Source organism: Vulpes vulpes, chromosome 9 (genome assembly GCF_048418805.1).
Source record: "Vulpes vulpes isolate BD-2025 chromosome 9, VulVul3, whole genome shotgun sequence".
NCBI lineage: Eukaryota > Metazoa > Chordata > Mammalia > Carnivora > Canidae > Vulpes > Vulpes vulpes.
In genome coordinates this window covers 11,112,643-11,131,609 of record NC_132788.1, presented here as the reverse complement: position 1 = coordinate 11,131,609, position 18,967 = coordinate 11,112,643, and the positions used below count along the sequence as shown (strand labels likewise).

The 18,967-nt window shown below is 38.2% G+C and overlaps 1 protein-coding gene across 1 annotated transcript in view; it reads left to right on the top strand.

The window, feature by feature from the left end:
* DAW1 (dynein assembly factor with WD repeats 1) overlaps positions 1 to 17,848 on the top strand; it is a 51,594-nt gene extending 33,746 nt beyond the window's left edge. The window contains exons 11-13 of the mRNA XM_026006164.2: positions 7,029 to 7,105; positions 9,024 to 9,186; positions 11,439 to 17,848. Of these exons, the coding sequence (XP_025861949.2) occupies positions 7,029 to 7,105; positions 9,024 to 9,186; positions 11,439 to 11,473 (275 nt within the window). The 3' untranslated portion in view covers positions 11,474 to 17,848. The remainder of the gene's footprint in view (positions 1 to 7,028; positions 7,106 to 9,023; positions 9,187 to 11,438) is intronic.
* The last annotated feature ends 1,119 nt before the right edge of the window (positions 17,849 to 18,967 follow it).

Genomic DNA, 18,967 nt, shown 5'->3' with positions numbered 1-18,967 from the left:
CATGTGCCATTCCACTATGTGTAGGACATCTTCATGTGCTATACATCATCTTCTGGCTCACCACTTATGATTTTACACTGTGTCTGCACCATCTTATTGATAACCATGGGCTGGTGGTACACCACATGTGCCTCAATTCATTGAAGACCACAAATGATGCTATAATACATTTATGTCATTTCCTTGTTGACCATATATGCTACTATATTATGTCCATCTCATCCCTCTAGGACACATGTTACATGCTATATCGACTCCAACTCTGTGTCACCAAGCAAGATACTACATTATGTATCATTATCCTCCCGATGACCATGCATGATAATACAGCCATACTCAAATTTTCTTAAAAAACATGTATGGTATTACACTCTATCTACATCCTTTCCTTGATTGCTGCATATGATGTATACTATGTCAACATCATCTCCTTGATAACCTTGTGTGATGTGATACTAGAACTCCTATTGATGACAAATATATGTGATGCCACAATGCATCTGTGACATTTCACTGAAAGCCCCATATAATGCTATGTGATGTCTGTATCACTCATTGATAACCTTCTGTATTGTTACACTACATAAACACCATGTCCGGATGATAATTTATGACAGTAAATAACAGGTCATCCTCATGATGACTATGTATTCCTGACAAGCATGTAAGATGCTACACAACTTCTGCATCATTCACTGGCCACCCTGTCATTATGTCTATACCATATCCATGATAACTACATGTGATACAATGTCTGCATCATCTCCTTGACAACCAAATGTGAAGCTACATCTCCACCATCTCCTTGGCAAGCATAGGTAATGCTATAAGTCTATGTCATCTTATGACATCACACAACCACATATGATGCTGTCCTATGAGCCATCACCTTGATAATAAGTATGATGCTGGAGTATGTGTCATCTTCCTGAAGACTGCAGATAATGCTACACGACACCTATGTCATCCAACTGATGACCAAGTATGGAGCTGAACTAAATCTACATCATCCCTCTAATAGCCACATATGATGCTTTGTTGTGTCTGTTCCATATAACTGATAATTATGTTTTAAGTTACACCATGACTTTGTTATTATTTAAAAAACACGCTGAATGCTGCACTCTATCTGCATCATCTAGTCAAGCTTGCATGGTGCTATACAAAGTCTACACAATCTCCTTGGTAACAATATGTGATGCTATTCTATGAGACGTCACCTTGGTAGCGATGTATAATGCTAAACTATCATCTCCCTGGAGATCAAATATGATGCTCTACTATGTCTATATTATCCACCTGATGACCATAAATGGAGCTACGCTAAGTCTACATTATCCCTCTAATGACCATATATGATACCATATTGTGTCTATATCATCTACTTGACTGCTATATTTTAATTTACCTTGACAAATATGTCTTCAAGGTCTATTATGTTAGTATCCCTTTATTTGTTAAACTACATGACTCTATGTTTTATCTAGAGCATGTCTTTGAACTCTGTTTGTCACACTATCCTTTTTTTCTAGAGTACTGTGTGTGTGATACTATAGTAGTGTTTATCATCTCCATGGTAGGCTCCTATGTTATGGCGTCTATGTCCATAATTAATGACTTTATGTGAGATTAAAGTGTGTCACTTCACTAACCTCCATTTATGATGCTACATTCTGCTTGCATAATCTCTCTGGCAACCGAACATGATGCTACACTGTGTATCATATCCTGATAACCACATCAGCTCCCTGACAATAAATTACAATGCTATGCTACTTCTGTGTTATCACCTTAAAACATGTATCATGTTATACTATGTCTGTATCATGTTTTTCACAACAACATATAGAGCTGTATTATATCTACATCATCTTCTTAAAAATCATATATGATGCTATGCTATGAGAGTTTCAATGACCATGCATGATGCTACATAATACATGCATCATTATCCTAGAATACATGATATGTTATGTGAAATATCCCAGACAAGCATATATGATGCTCTACTATTACTGTCTAATCCCTTTAACAACCTTGTCAGATACTATAGAGCATGACTAAAGTATTTCTGCATCATGCCCATTATAATCATGTATGACACTACACCATGTCTGTACCATTTGGAAAACAGTATAATGAAGGACACATTATTTCTGTGTTATTTTCCTAACTATCTTTTCTGCTGGAATATATCTGTCTCATATTCCTGATAAGCACCGATGACATTGCAATATGTCTGTGTCAAGAGTCCACCATATTCACATATGACACAAATTATGTCTATGTTATCACTCTGATGACCACATGACACTACACTATATGTCATCTCCCTGATAATAAATGACACCATGCCATATTTGCATCATTTCCCTGACAACCAAAGTGATGCTACACTATTTCTGGGTCATCTCCTTGACAACCATGTTTGAAGCTATACTATGTCTCATCATGCCTCTGACAATGGATGAAGCTATATACGATGTTTGCATATTTTTCTTATAATCATGTATGATGCTGTGTTATGGGTAGTCTTCTGACAACCATTTATGATGCTGTGAATTATCCATGCCATCCCATCAACCATGTATGATGCTACACTCTGTCTGTGACAAGCACATGTGATACTATACTGTGACTGCAGTATCTCTTGGATAACTGTATTAGCTAGAACTATCATAACAGAGCACAACAGACTAAGTGGCTTAAACTACAGAAATTTATTTTCTCATAATTTTGGAAGCTGCAAGTTCGAGATCAAGGTGTTGGCAGCATTAGTTTCTTCTGAGGCTTGCAAATGGCAGTTTTCTCCCCGTGTCTTCACATGATCTTCCCTCTGCATATGTCTGTGTCCTCATCCATTTTTCTTGTAACTGCACCAAATATATTGGGCGGGGGCCCACTCTAACGACCTCGTGTTAACCTCATTTCTTCTTTAAAGGCCCAATCTCTGAGTAAGTCAACTTCTAAGGTACTCACGGCTAGGAATTCAACACATGCATTTTGTGGGGGACACAGTTTGGTCCCTAGCACCATGTATGACTACAGCATGTTTGCTTCTCCTGTCTGAAGACTTCTCTCCTTGCAAATCCCATGATGTGTGCACCATGTCTTTGATAATCATATGTGATTCTATGCTATGGATCATCTTTATGACAACCACATATCATGCTACACTATGTATCATCTCTTAACCTACTGTATATGATGCTACCTAGCAACTTCCCTAGGTCCTGGTAGCCATGGATGATGCTGTACTATGGTAAACTCCTTGATGAGAGTGAATGATGCTTCATGATGTCTGCACCATATCCTTGACAAAAACATGTCATGCTACCCTCTGCATCATGCCTTACGTATGTGTCATTACGTGTATGCCATTACTACTGGATGTTGGAAAAAAATACATAATGCTGTGCTATTATTCATGCCTTTGACAACCTCATAGGGATATATGCTGTATATGCTATACTCTGTTTATGTCATCTCCTTGATAACTATGTGGAGTGCTACACTATTTTGCATCTATGTGTGATGATGCAGTGTGTTTCATATCCATGATGGGCATATGTGATGCTACAACACATCCATGCCATCTGTTGATGACCCCATCTGTTGCTACACTGTGTATGTGCCATCTTCCTGTAGTCTACAGATGACTACACAATGTCTCCATTCTCTTGTTTGATGGCATGAATAATGCTACATGATGTGTTTTCATCTCCTGGACAACCACGCATGATCTACTATGTCAGCATCATCTCCATGACGACCACCTATGACAATATATCTGTGTCACCTCTCCATGAATGATGCTATACTTTGTCATTATGATTATGTCATCACCATGTCAGCAGCATAAGCCTACACCGTGTTTGATTCATCTATTTGATAATCACAAATATTTCATTATACCTAATTCCCTTAATGACTGACCCTGTGTGACTCTACCTCATGTCCATCTAAACTTTTTAACAGCCACTTAAGAAATTCTAGCAAAAGTGGAATGCTTTCTTCAAATATGACTTGTTCTTTGCCTGCATTTGCTCTGTGTGACTAACATATTGTTAAGTAGTCACATATCCTTCGTGTTCTAATCAGTTATAGAATTTTGCCAGTGATTCATTTTAATTACACGGTCTTTACACCACCTTTATCTCCCTCTTCAAAATTACATTTGCATGCTGTTCTTTTACTCACTAGGACTTTTCAAAGGTGATCCTTTGATCATACATAAAGTTCTTTCTGTATCTTGGGATACAGAAAGCCCTGAATTCAGAGAACTCTATTTTTGAGAGTAACTCCTTACTTTTTCATCTTCTCACAGAGCTCATCTTTTTAAAATCATCCCTCCTTTTTCATTTTAAATATCATTCTCACTGATACAAAAAAAAATCCAACAAGAAAGTAGAGAGAGCCTACTTTGTGACAGGAATTGTTTTTAGCAATATGGGATGCATCAATGAAGACAAGAGAGAGTACATCTTGTGGAGATGTACTGTGGAGAGGGAGAAAGTAAAGAATACCATATATGTGTTTTACATAGAGTCTTACCATGTAGAGAATTTTAGATTATAAATAATGCTAGGAGTTTGTCATCACCATGGGTTGCGGGGAGAAACCAGTGGGGTCTGAGGTTCGGGATGCTGAGGAATGGATTAGAATTAACTGCAAGTTCAATAATTCTTTTATTTTCTCTATCATTGGTTATGTCCCCTAGCAGTATTCCATTCTTTCCTTGTCAATAAGACATTACTTCAAGAAAAAAAAAAACTTTTTTTTTTCTTTTGGTGTGTTTGGTAAGCCTCTTCTCATTCTGTGCCTTCTAAGAAGTCTTGAAGATTACAGAAATCTTGTTTACTGAACTCTGGTTCTTGCTTCTCATTCCCTTCTTAAAATTGGATCTATTCAACAGGGTTAGCTGAAGCTGTGAAGCTACGTCTGTTTCTTCACATTTATCACCTTTTTCTCCCTCCTTGGAATTACTCTCAAGGCTGAATTATTTTTTGGTGTCTTGTTCATATTTCTGTCTTAAAAATATAGTTTCAGGCAATATTATTTCTGTGTTTTTTGAAGTGTAAAAATGCTTTTGAGAAGTTTAGAGAACTACTCTATGCAAGATATTCACTTTTGTTATATTAACACACTTTAAAAAAAAGATTTATTTGAGAGAGAGAGAGAGAGAAAGGGAATGAGTGAGTGGGAGGAGGGGCAGAGGGAGATAATCCCAAGCAGACTCTCTGCTGAGCATGGAGCCCAATATGAGGCTCAATTTCATGACCCTGAGATCATGACCTGAGCTGAAACTAAGGGCCAAGTGCTCAACCGACTGAGCCACTCAGGTGCCCCAAAATTAACACATTAAAAAAAAGATTTTATTTATTTATTTGAGAGACAGCTAGGAATTTTATTTATTTATTTGATAGACAGAAAGCATAAGTGGTGGAGCTGGGTGGTGGGGGATGAGAATCAGAGTCCTTGCTGAGCAGGAAGCCTGACTTGGGGCTTGATCCCAGGACCCCAGGATCATGACCTTAGCCTAAGGCAGATGCTTAACCCACTGAGCCACTCAGGGGCCCTATTAACATATTCTTAAAACACATTAGTCACTTTAAAGCTTTTGAAATGTCCGACTAGCAAGTTTTACATTTTTAGTCATATTAATTGTAAAATAGCAATTTTCATCTACTTCTTCCTGAAGTTGACATTGTCAGAAGGCCAAGTAAAAAAACTTACGATGATACTTTGCTTTTCTCTGAATGAAAATTAAGTACCCAAAATTCCTCATCATTGTGAATTTTGCCTCTCTGTAATATTGTAATGGCAATAAGAGAGCAGCCTTCACTCAGCCAGAAAAAAATTTAACTTTTTTTTGACAACAATTTTACTACTGCTATTTTTCTCCTTATACATTTCTTTAACTCCTCCATCCCTTAATTCTAAGAAAGTGTATATATTATCCATCCACCCATCCACCCATCCAGCCATGTCCGTCCATCCATCCATCCATCCATCCATCCATCCATCCATATGTCCATTCATCCAGCCAGCCAACCAGCCAGTCAGCCAGCTATATGTCCATCCATATATCCATTGATCGATCCATCCATCCAACCACCCATCCATCCATATGTCCATCCATCCATCTACCCACCCACCCGTCCATATGTCCATCTGTCCGTCCATCCATCCATCCATCCATCCATCCATCCATCCATCCATCATACGTACATCCATATGTCCATTCAGCCAGCCAGCCAGCCAACCAGCCAGCCAGTCAGCCAGCTATGTGTCCATCCATATGTCTATTGATCAATCCATCCATCCAACCACCCATCCATCCATATGTCCATCCATCCATCTACCCCCTCACCCGTCCATATGCCCGTCTGTCCACCCATTCATCCATCCATATGTCCACTCATCCATATGTCCATCCATCCACCCATCCATCCGTATGTCCACCCATCCATCCAGTCATCCAGCCAGCCAGTATCCATTTACTGAGTGTCTACTGAAAGTTTGATACTTCTGGGCCCCAGGGATACAAAAGGGAACAAACCATCCTACCAGGATGGTAGCCTTCTCTGTAAGAAGGCTTCCCAGGTGCCTGTTCTTTGCCCAGTGAGAAGCAGCTGTTGCTTGTTTTCAGGAAGGCCTCCCGAATCTTCTGTAATCTTAGATTCCTATTTGGTGTGTGATCATCACCAGCCTCTCGAGACTTGTTATTGATCCCCCCCCCTTCCCCTTAAAATCTCCTTCTTTCTGGATTCCTCTCCACCACCATCGCCCAACCTTTTCTATCTTGGAAGCCATCATTTATTCTAATAAGCTCAGGGCTGAAGAAGCACCCTGTTCCCCCTCTTCCCCCATAGAGGCGCCCGCTTACTTTTATAGTTTTAGGTGGCAAGTCTCACCGTAGCACAGAGCCAGTATGTCAGAGCGATAGAGGTTACATGATTCAGGGCACACGGCTCAGAGTTCTCTATTTCAGATGAATTTATATGTATCTCCACTCTTTCAAAAAGGAACAGCAAGAGTTTTCAGTGCAGCCACAAGAAAGTGTCTTACGAAATTAGAAGGCCATGAAGGTGAAATTTCAAAGGTGAGTTGCTTTCTCATCGGGAGAAATTCGTTTAGTCTTAAAAACCTAGCATGCTTAGTGTAAATAGGTCTGTTGACACTAGGGCCTGTCCAATTATCTCAGCCTTTCTAGAAATCAGTTACCTAAAAACTATATTTTCAGGTGTGAGGTCAGACTTATTATAATAAATGATTCCTAAAACCTTTTAAAAAGTATAAAACAGCATTTTTCTCAGCCATCAGCAAAAGACTGAATTAGTTGAAAATACCTATTAAAGCTATTTAAGAAACATATGAAGTGCTTTTCCTGGTCCTAGCAGACACACAAGTATACATTATGCAAAAAACATGCTGTGCAGCAAGTATCAAATGTTTTGTAAGTTAGATGCAATTTAGAAAGTATTTCTTGGAAATATTTAACACTTAACAGAGTTTAAAATGACCTACTTTGAAACTTCAAAGCTGTAACTTTTAGGATCTTGTATAAGCTCCTCCCATAAGCTGATTCACTGAGCAGAGCCTTCTCATCAGTGATCTGAAGTTTAGCTGTGTCCTCTGAAAACTCTGGAGAGGCCAAGACTTGGTGACTCTCAGCTCCTACCCAGCTCAGCCCAGTTCCCTGGTCTCACATCTGAGATCAGATTTGCTCCTTTATTTTAAAGTGTCAGTTTGATTTCTTCTGGTCTCAGAAGGCTGCCCCTGGACCCTGGAACTGCCCTCTGCTGTGCTTTCCTTCCCCCCTTCCTCTGCACCTGCTACTGGTGGTCAGGAGCTCCTGCCCTTTAAGATTGGTCTCTGAGGCTGCACAGAGCACATCTTCCCCATAGGCTAGGAGGCCTTGGGGACCCGCATGAAGGGAGGAAGATAGGGAAATGTGGATGTGGGAGACAGTCTGGGAAGAGAGCCCAGGCCATGCTTCTGAGTGACTGGTCTAGTAGCCATTGACATGCATGATGTGTCACACTCAACAAATACACATACTTTTGTGTCTGTGTGAATATAAAGAGTTCCCAAACTATGTTATTGCATTTTAAGCTTCTGTGATATGTTACTTATTGAATACCATTCAGCAATGGCATTTCTATGGGATACAAAGTTAAAATATTCATTCATTCATTCATTCATTCATTCATTCATTCACTCATTCAACAAATGCTTTTTGAGAGCTTTTACTGTGCTAGGCATTGTACTGGGGACACAGGGACAAAAAAAAGCCATACCCTTAAGTCTTGCCCTTATCAAACCTGCAGTCATAGAGGATGTAACCCAAATCATTGTCTAATGATAATTTAGAGAGGGCTATAAGCATGGCGCCCAAAGGAATAGTGAACTAACCATTTCCTTTGACAGTCGCTCAGATACCATTTGACAACGCTTGGCACATAGGAAGCGCTCAGAACATATTTATACAATGTGATTTGGAGTGGCAGTAGAATGAAAGTCCCCCCTGACTTGTTCACTCATTCTGTGGCACAGACTGACAGAGGATCCATATGCTTTTGATTACAGGAAGTTGGCTTATAGGGGGGGCTTGGGTTTGAAGGAGCCTGACTTGTGTTCCCACCCACACCAGGGCTCTGCCTCTCTGTTTGCAGGGAGAGACTCACATCCTGAGTCTTTGGAAAGAAGCTAGGTGGGGAGTATTCGAATTAGAAGGGAGCCGTGGTCTGTATCCTTAGAACTGTGGGGTGAGGGGGACAGTGGCCAATTAGAATTTTCTGGCTAGACTTTAATTTTCCTGTATTGGTTCCTGTACTTCTTTCCCCCCTCAGGGAGGAACTATTCTATGTAAGAATAAATGCCAAGCTGGGAAGATGACAAGTGCTTAGTAATGTCCCCTTTTTTTGCAGATTAAAAATATATCAGGAATCAAATTACAAAAAAAAAAAAAAAAAGAATCAAATTACACAAACCTGTCATTTTTCCTTTCCCTCTTGTAGATTTCTTTCAACCCCCAAGGGAATCGTCTTCTGACTGGCAGCGCTGACGAAACAGCTAGAATCTGGGATGCTCAGACTGGTCAGTGCCTCCAGGTTCTTGAGGGGCACACGGATGAAATCTTTTCATGTGCTTTCAACTATAAAGGCGACATAATCATTACAGGTATGGGAGAGAGAAACACATAGACTTGGTTTTCTTTTTAAATGGGTTATTAGACAAAAAAAAAATTGGCTATTAGACCCCCCCCCCAAAAAAAATTGGCTCTTAGAGTTTCTAAGCTGAGTATCAGAAGGATTTTACTGCCCTCCCTTCCCTCACTCCTGGGGTCCCTGGCTCATGCCCGTGCTTGTTACACCCACTGTTTAATTTTAGTTGCATGTGGAGCTGCACGTGTAAGCTTTGACTGTAAGGCCTGGTGAATTTTGAATTTTAGTTGCTTTTGACAAAGTAAGAATTCAGTAGCCTGCCTTACCGGTTTACCGCATTTCCCCAGGCATTGTCTGAGGAATGGTTAATATTCAGTTGTTTTCAGTATTAGAAACTCAGAGGTTAGGCCCCAAGTTCTGTACACTTGGACTTACAGCTCTGAGAGATTTATTCTTTGAGCTATGTTGTTTTCTCCTTGGATGCCCCCTGCTAACACATTAATATTTGGGGAGAAGAGAACATCTATTGAGCATTTTTCAACCGTGAACAATCCACTGTGAATTAATTATATTAGAAATGTTTTGTAAGGACTGGAATGAGAAAAGGTTAACTCTGATTGTGGAAAGTGACGAGAATATGGTGTGATGTTAGTACGGTGCCTCCGGAGGGGGACCTGGCAGGGAGTGGGTGTTATAGTGACGTGGGCTAGGGGTGCCCTAAGGGGGCACACAGGACCAAATCTGCCTAACTCCCAGTGATTATTGTGGTGTTGAGCAATTTCCAAATTGCTTAACTGGTCTAATAAGTTAAATGTCACATGTGCCAGGTTGGCTTTCTATATTGGCTGATTGAGGAGCTTCCTAGTCATCTAAACTTCAGGGTGCTGAGAATAATCTCTTTTTGCCCTAAAAACCTCATCTTTCTATTTAATTGTGGATAATTTCTCAAATTATGGATTATTTTCTGGAGTTTATGATTTGGTAGTGTCTCTAAAATGTAAGTACTCCCAAGGCAATACCACAATAACCCATATATTTTATTGTGAGCAAAATGTCAAATCCTTTCCCATGACGAGGAAAAAAAAGAGGTGAGAGGTGGTGATAGGAGCACAAGAAGCTCATGCAGGAGGCTATGGCCAAGTAAGGAAAAGGAAGCTAGGATTGCTTTGTCAGAACACCAGCCTTTTCTAGTCTTCATGGCTCATATTAGACCAGTTGCATAGTACCTCTTCCCAGAGCCACAGGAGATCCTAGAGACTTTAGGGAAGGAACATTGTGCCTTGTTTTGGTGCTGGCTGAGCTCTTTATGACACTATTGATTTCGTGTCTCCCAAAGCCCCGGAGTGCTAAATACTGGCCACTGGATGGTGGAGCTTACTAGAAGGGGGTGACACTTCTTCTGTCTTGCCATCAGCAGAGCAATCATGTTGTCCAAATGGATCTACCCCCCTTTTCTTGATGGACCCAGGAGTGATTAATTGCATGATTTTTAGTGGACTGCCTAAAGTTGGGGCTGGAATCACAAAATGGAAGGAACTCGGCCAGCATGGTCATTACATTTTTTAGAAGATAAGGTGACTTTTGGTGGAATGGATAGTTTTCACAGGCTCTCCCTATCCATTTAATCAACATACTTATTATATTGATGTTACGTGTCTGACTCCTGAAGGTCAGAGAACCAGCAGTGCCCGGCACTGCTCCATACCGGAGTGGTCATTTCCAAAAGCAGAATGAATGTGAATGGCGCCCTTGGGCAACACTCTATCAGAGCTGCTTTAGAAGAGTGTCTATCATAGCAGTGGGGATGATGGGAGAGTGCACATTTCACATTTTACCAACAATGAGAAAAATCTGTTGACATTTTGAAATGTTCTGAAGCAGAATATGCTGTCTCCTCAGAAGTTAATCACCCAGATCTGGAAATGTTCGAATTCAGGGTCTTTCCACTTGACCGCGTTGTTTGAGGGGAGGACAGAGGGAATAGGCTGGAACGGCTGCATTCTCAGGGCTCAAATTCTGAGATGCCATGAGTCTCACTCCTGTGAGTAAAACATTCACTTGCACAACTGATGACTCACAGGAATCATTAAAAAAAAAAAAATTCTCACCCCCAAAATGCCAGAGTGGCTCAGTCTCCACAGCTGAGCACATTGAGTATATTGATCATCGATTGTCAATGATCCAGAAAAAATGTCAACTTGTAAGTAAAAAGGGAGAGTTAGTGATTGAAATAAAGAAAAAATGACTTTGTGAAATTTGTTTTATTAGGTAGCAAGGATAATACATGTAGGATATGGCGCTGACCGAAGAAAAAGGCAGTTGATGAGCAGATTTGCCAGCAACGGAGGTCAAGACCTGGAGCTTTACAGAGAGCCAGAGAGCGAACCATTTTGATATTTCATGTTTTCTCTTTTTCCACAAATCAACTATTTCTACACTGTCCTTAGCTTCACAGATATGACCATTAAAACTGATAAGGTTATATCATTTCTTGATATTATTTGTTGGAAATGACAGGAAAGAGCATAATGTTTGGCAAGTGTCACTGGTCCTTTCAATTTTGTTTTTATTTTTAGTAGCATCGTGATAGGGATAAAGGAAACCAGAGTGACTTAACAGTGTTAAGTTTAAGAACATACAGTATTTGTGTTTCTCTGTCTGACTTATTTTAGCATAATCTCCTAGATTCCACTTTGAAGGCTATTATAATTTCTGTTGACTAAAGTTTTTGGAAGTAGTTTTTAGTGAATTGTACCTCTAATTTATGATGTATGTTTCTCTTTTCTTGAGAGCTTTTACAATCTAGTCTCTTAGCAACTTTCAAATATATAATACAGTATTACGAGCCATAGTCACCATGTTGTACATGACATCCTCAAGGCTTGTTTATTTTTTAATTGGAAGTTTGTACCTTTTGACAGACTTCACCCATGTGGCCCATCCCCCAACACTCTGTCTCTGGCAACCACTGATCTGGGAGTTCAGAGAGGTTTTTTTTTTTTTTTTTTTTTCTGTTTTTACTTTTTAGGTTCCACATATGAGTGAGAACATACAGTATTTGTTATTTCTCTGTCTGACTTAGCATAATGTCCTCAAGGCCCATCCAGGTTGTTGCAGATGATAAGATTTCCTTCTTTTATATAGCTGAGCAATATTCCATTCTATTTATATGCTTCATTGTTTTGATCCATTCATCCGTTGATGGACACTTAGGTTGTTTCCATATCTTGACTATTGGAAATAATGTTGCAATGAATATGTGGGCACACGCATCTTTTCCAGTTAGTGTTTTCATTTTCTTTGGGAAATACCCAGAAGTGGAACTGCTGAATCATATGGTAGTTCTATTTTCAATTTTTTGAGGAAACTCCATACTACATAGTGGCTGCACCAGTTTGGAATTTGACCAGAAGTTGTATTACTTCTTTAGTGATTTTGCTTTGTGCAGCCAAGAATGAGAAAGGCAAAATTGGAAGCCTAATCTTCCTTCCCTCATATTTGAAAGTATATCTATACCTCCTTCCCCCAGAAAAAAAGTTGACGGCCTTCATTGAGTAAAATGAGGGTAGCATATAGGGAAAGCAAAATGGATCTCACTTATTAGCAAATATATTCTGGATTCATAGTGGGTGTAAAATATATGGGCAGATTTTTCTCCAGAAGAGAAAACAAAATAGACCCTCAGACTAATGGACTAAAAAAATCTGGATGGAAAACAATTGAGGTACCAGGGAAAATCATCAAACACCAACTCAATTGCTACTGAAATACTAAAAACTATTTTTAAAAGGCTTTACTATGTTAAAGTGCTGTAATGCATATTAAAATTATTGTTAAAAGATAAAGCACAATATAAAGCCAGTGATACCTGAACCTAGAGCAGGAGAATGGATGAGAATCTTCTGGAGTCATTTTTGTAATAATAACAACAGTGGTCACTCCACTTGGATCATCCATACAAGCAACCCTCCCACCACCTGTTTCTGAGCAGCAGCAGTCCTGATCTGAAAAGGAGGAAGGTAAGTCACACTGAAGTGAAATAATCTATCAACAACATCACATGTTAGTGATTCTGGCTCCATTACCCTCCATACTTAATAAACAATGATGGGGGAAGAGCATCAGATGAATCAGTAGGAAGGTTGGGACTGAGGATTATCCCTCAGATCATCTGTGGATACCTAACACCCAAGACGAAAAATAAAGGGAAAACAAAAGAAAACTTTCAGTGCAGATTTTGAAAGGGGAATATTCAGAGATGGTGAAGCCAAGGAGAGCTTGGATTAGAGAAACCTGGGACAAAATTGAGCTACTTATGAAACCAAGAAGAAGAAGCTGACATTGTCTCTTCTCTCTGATTGTTTGATGGCTTAAGGGAGGGAGGCAAGACTATTTTGTTGTATCATTCAAAAGAGAGAGCCAGTGTTTGGTCATGGAGGTCATTCCCTACTTCACTGACTTATTTAGTTGTAGGAAGCCCCTCAGTCAGAAAAGGTTCCTCTAATTTTTTTCCTACTTTCCTCTAATATTAAAGTTTCCAGTAGCATTTTTTTGACAGATAGACAAAGAGACAGAGAGAGAAAGAGCACGTGTGCATGAGCTGGGGGAAAGGGCAGGGGGAGAGGGAGAAGGAATATTAACCAGCCTCCACTCCCAGCGTGGAGCCCGAGGTGGGACTCGATCTCACTACCCTGACCTGAGTGGAAATCAAGAGTCAGACGCTTAACCATCCAGTAGCACTTTTTTTTTTTATTATTGAAGTATAGTTGACACACAATGTTATATTAGTTTCAGATGAACAACATAGTGATTCAACAATTCTATACATTAGTCAGTGCTCATCATGAGAAGTGTCGTCACCATCTGTCACTATACAACATTATTACAATATTATTTACTATACTCCTTATGCTCTACTTTTCATCTTATGACTTATTTTTATAACTAGAAGTTTATACTTCTTCCAGTAATGTTTTTTAAGCTACATTTTAAAAATAATGTTACATTTTTAAATGTTTGGATACTTAAGATCATAAAATAAGTGATAATACCCTCACTTTATTTTCATCTGGAGTATTGTAGGGTGTAAGTGAAGTGCTTGTGGGGTCTGGAGTCAGAGAACCTGAATATATATTCTGATTCCAGCGCTTAATCGTTGGGCAAGTGATCCCAGCATGCTGCCTTCATTTCTTCAGCTAGAGGTGGTGATATTAATAATTCTTGTTTTGAGGATTGGGACTATCTGGCACATTACAAGCATGAAAAATATTTCCCATTATTATTATAATCATTAACTTAATGGTCATCTTAAAAAACTGTATTTGATATATGAACATATTTCTCAGGAAGGAATATAGCATTATTTACTCAGAAGTGATAGTTGAAATATAACTCACTTTAACGTATTATAGGTATCCTGGGGAGAAATCTAACTCAAATTTTTTTTTCTAACTCAAATTTTTATCAATTAATATGTAAGAGCCCTAGGAGCATTGTCCTTTTAAAAAAGATTTTTGTCTCTAACAGAGTTGCTGAGATGTGAAACTATCATCAATATAAATGATTATGGTCTAATCCATCTTCATAGATTCAGATTTAGGATAGGGTTTTAGGAAAGTGAATCATCCTCATAAAAATGAAATATCTTTTTTAACAACTCGTGTGTAAAACTGCAGGGGCTCATGATTTAGCATAATGCCTAATTTAGAGACAAAATAAATGCTTTTTGAATGAAACAGTGCTTTTTAGACATGCAACTTTTACATTGCCATTTAAAAACACATCAATAATCTATTAAATCACAAGCAGATTACATTCTGTCTTTCCACTGCTGCTGTTATTCTTCAAACAGCTTACCTTGTTGTTTCTCCAAAGGGGAGAAATTTGTAGCAAAAAGAAAAAGCAATTACGATATTTAAAGACAAATCCCTTCTCAAACGCAATTGTAAACTGACTCAAAATATCTATAATCTCTTTTTATCTTACCAAGACTATTTTATTTTTTGTTCAGTTCAACTTTACTCTTATCTTGAGTAGGATGGTTTTGGCTGAAGAAGCAAAATAAACAGTTAAAATAAAGTCAGTCACAAAGTTGGTTATTTAGGGGCAAGATGACCCAAGGACGCAGAGCTTGGAGGCTTTCCTCTGTGTCATCCTTGTTGGCTTGTCCTGAGTGTGTCCTTCCAAGTTGCAAGATGGCTGACATGTTTTCTTGGTTTAAGATCTTGTCATCTCTCTAATCTCATCAAATCCAGAAGAGAACTTCTCACTTCCCTTTCTATTTCCATTTACCCTAACATCTTAGCAGTTGTATCCCTACCACTGATAGCAATGATCTCATTTTTCACTCTTTATTTTCTCTCTGTGTCCACCAAATCATAAACATTTTCCTAAATTAAAAAACAAACCCTAGCTATCCAGTCTTATTGCCATTTTAATCTGTAATCTATAATCTCACTACCTCTGTACTAGATATCCAGACAATCTTCTGCTTAATTATCCTGGCTTCCTTTTGCTCTATCAGATGATTGATTTCTAAAGTAAATAGGAAAAAACAAAACCAAGAACAAAACCTTTCCAAATAGTTGCATATTTTATGGTTTCCAGGACTTTTGCCTAACTCAGATCATTTAATAAAGAGGAATGATGAAGGAATTAATAGAGCCTGAATTTAGAGTCGGTAACACATAATCCAGGAGAGGGAGAGTGGCTTCCCCAGAATCATTCAGCCAGTGGGTAGCCAGACAGGAATTCAAACGTAGAAAGGCTGTGTTCTTCATCTAGCCTAAAGAGGCCTTAAATAATGATGTGCTGCCTGAGTTTTTCAACACAGTTACTGTGTGTTTTATGTACTAGCATGGATTTTTTTTAATTGTCTAGATTTCCTTTGAATCCCCTGAATAACTTTTAACAAATAAACATGAAGGGTGGTGCTTTTCTTCCAAATAATAAAAGTTTGAATCTGAACCTTTATTATGCATGCAATTATTTAGTGACGGGATCCCAATTCCTTGCGGCCTGGTAATCCTAAATTCCCACTTCTAGCAATTATATTGCAACAGAGTACAAATGTCTATTCCAAACATTACAGATACTAATTGAAAATTAAAAATAAAAGCTTTTGGAATTAGAAAAGTGCAAGTGCTCAGATTCTTACTATTCACACCTGGAGAGTAGAAAAGTAGATGCAGTAATGACCTAGGAGGTCTGCTTAGTAATAGGTTGGCCTGTGTGAACCTGTAAGAGCAAGTTGTTCATTTTCATTTGGAAGTTTCTGCACTGGACAACAACAGCCAGAGTAAGACCAGGTCCCCACTCATTCTTATTGTGGAACCCATTTTACAAATGCAGGTTGTTGAAATTGTGCCAAGACAATGAAAACAAAGGTGAGGTCACAAGCATGTAAAATAGGGCTGCTCTTCTCTTAAAACATGTATTTGTTTAATTGCTTAGTAAAATTATCCAATCTCAACATAAAATTATCTTATCTAGTAACAACGTAATTATATATATATAAAACACAAAGTATTTGAAAAATACTGAAGGGCTTAGAAAACTCAGAGCAAAATAAACCACAAAAGCCAAAGTAAAACATACTCCTTATGTTAAGTAAATTGGGTTAATTTTGTTTAATGAAATCAATGTTTTATTAAATGAAGATGATTAATGGATCATACTACATGGGTTTTTTTTTCTGATGCATTTAACTGCATTTCTGACTCTGGATATTTCTTTAATGGTCATTTATTACAAAGAATTTAATTTTTAAATGCAGTTTATATCCTAGATAGTAATTTTTGACTTACTTATACAATAACCCAGTGGAAGATTATGATTCACATTTATTTCTTTCCTCTCCCTCATATTATAATGAGTTTATCATTCTTAAATATGGGACAGGTCCACCTGTTGGTTAAAGGGAGTAGAGATTTTACCACAGCAAATTGTCCTCTCCACAGCTGTACTCATTCTGGTGAAATCCCGGATCCCAACTAGGTCAGATTATGGTTGGTCATGAATTCATTCACCTCTGCTATTGGCAAGCTCCATCTTTTATGATTTTTTTTTAAATTTAAAAATCGATGTTGATATTCCTCAAAAAGTTAAATATAAAATTACCATATGATCCAGCAATTGCACCTCTAAGTAAATGTCCTCCCCAAAATGAAAAATGGTACTTAAGCCTATGTACCCTCATGTTCATGGTAGCACTATTTACTATTCAATAACTCAAATGTCTACCAGTGGGGTGCTTGGATAAGCAAGCTGTGATATATCTTTACAATGGAGCATTATTCAGCCATAAAAAATGAATAAAGTACTGATATATGCTATCATGTAGGTACACCTACAATTTAAAACATTATGCTTATGTAAAGAACCCAGACATGAAAGTCGTATATTGGGTAGTCCCATTTATATTAAATACCAAGAATATGTAAATCCATAGAGACAATGTATATTGCTAGTTGCCAGATATTGAGTGAGTAAAGAGAAATGGGGAGTAGTCACTCAATGGATGCAGAGTTTTATTTTGGGGTGATAAACGTGTTTTGGAATTAGAGGTGGTGATTGTACAACGCTGTAAATCTACTAAATGGTAATGGATTGTTCACATTAAAATGGCTAATTTTGTGTTATGTGTATTTTACCTCAATAAAAACTTATCAAATGCTCAATCTGTTTTCACAATCTTTTGCAATTGGTAAGTGGTCAGTTTTCTTGGTTTTCCCAGCATAATATACTTGGTTCCTTGTATTTAGAGATATATTATTTAAAGGGAATCAAACGTTGACCTCATGAGGAAAACGATATAAACCATAAAGATATTTGTATTAATTCTTTAGAAAAATTCAGAGTTGGACGATACCTTCTAACAATTGCTTATTGTCTCTAAGACACCATGCTAGTTACAAACAACTTGATTAGCTTTTTTGGTAGGAAAGGAGGCTATGGAAGTTTGTAAATTTATTTTTTTTTTAGAGCTAAGAGTATATTTTGAAGGAGTACAATTTGAAATTAAAAAATGAAACCCGAAGGATGAAGTCATGACAGGAAAAACACTTTCTTATTATAACAAAATCTGGCTCAGAAAGGGGGGATCCAGTTGGTATTTGATGCTTTTCAAATTACAAGACTCAGAAGCCTTTATAATGTTTTCTCATAACAATTCATGGTTTGATACTTTCTGACTTTGGGGTGGTGATATGAGATTAGTCTATGCTTGGGAATGCTACTTTTAGGCATACCCTGCTTTCCTAGGGTGAACCTAGAGGAATTTTATAGGCCTCTGAGGACAATTTATTATGACCTTTGGAAGACTCCACCAGGGAGTTGGTATCACTTTGAGTCTTTTACCTCTTTTCCTTACCGTCCTCCTCTTTCTCACCCTTCCCTGAAGGACCCCGGTTTTTATAAGAAATTTCAAGAATGGATACCGGCTTAATACATTGAGAAGAACTGATAAAGGGGTGTGCGTATTTCTGTGTGTATATTTCACAGGGCTCCTTGAATTCTGCACATAAAGGCAAAACCATCAGTTTCTCTATACTCAATTTCTTCTCGAGTTCAGAATTTCAGTTTGCATTACCTGGAGGTTAAAAATGAGTTCATGGGAATGCAAGAGCTGGAAATCCCAGAAAAGTTGTCTGGAAGCTGTAAGTACAATGAAGACTAGGGTTGCTATTCATTCTACCTTTTGGGAAATGTTGGATGCATCTCTTTGGACAAAGTTGGCTTTGCTACTATTTTCTTGGGATGGTAAATCTTTCTGTTTAAGATTTTATTTACTTATTTGA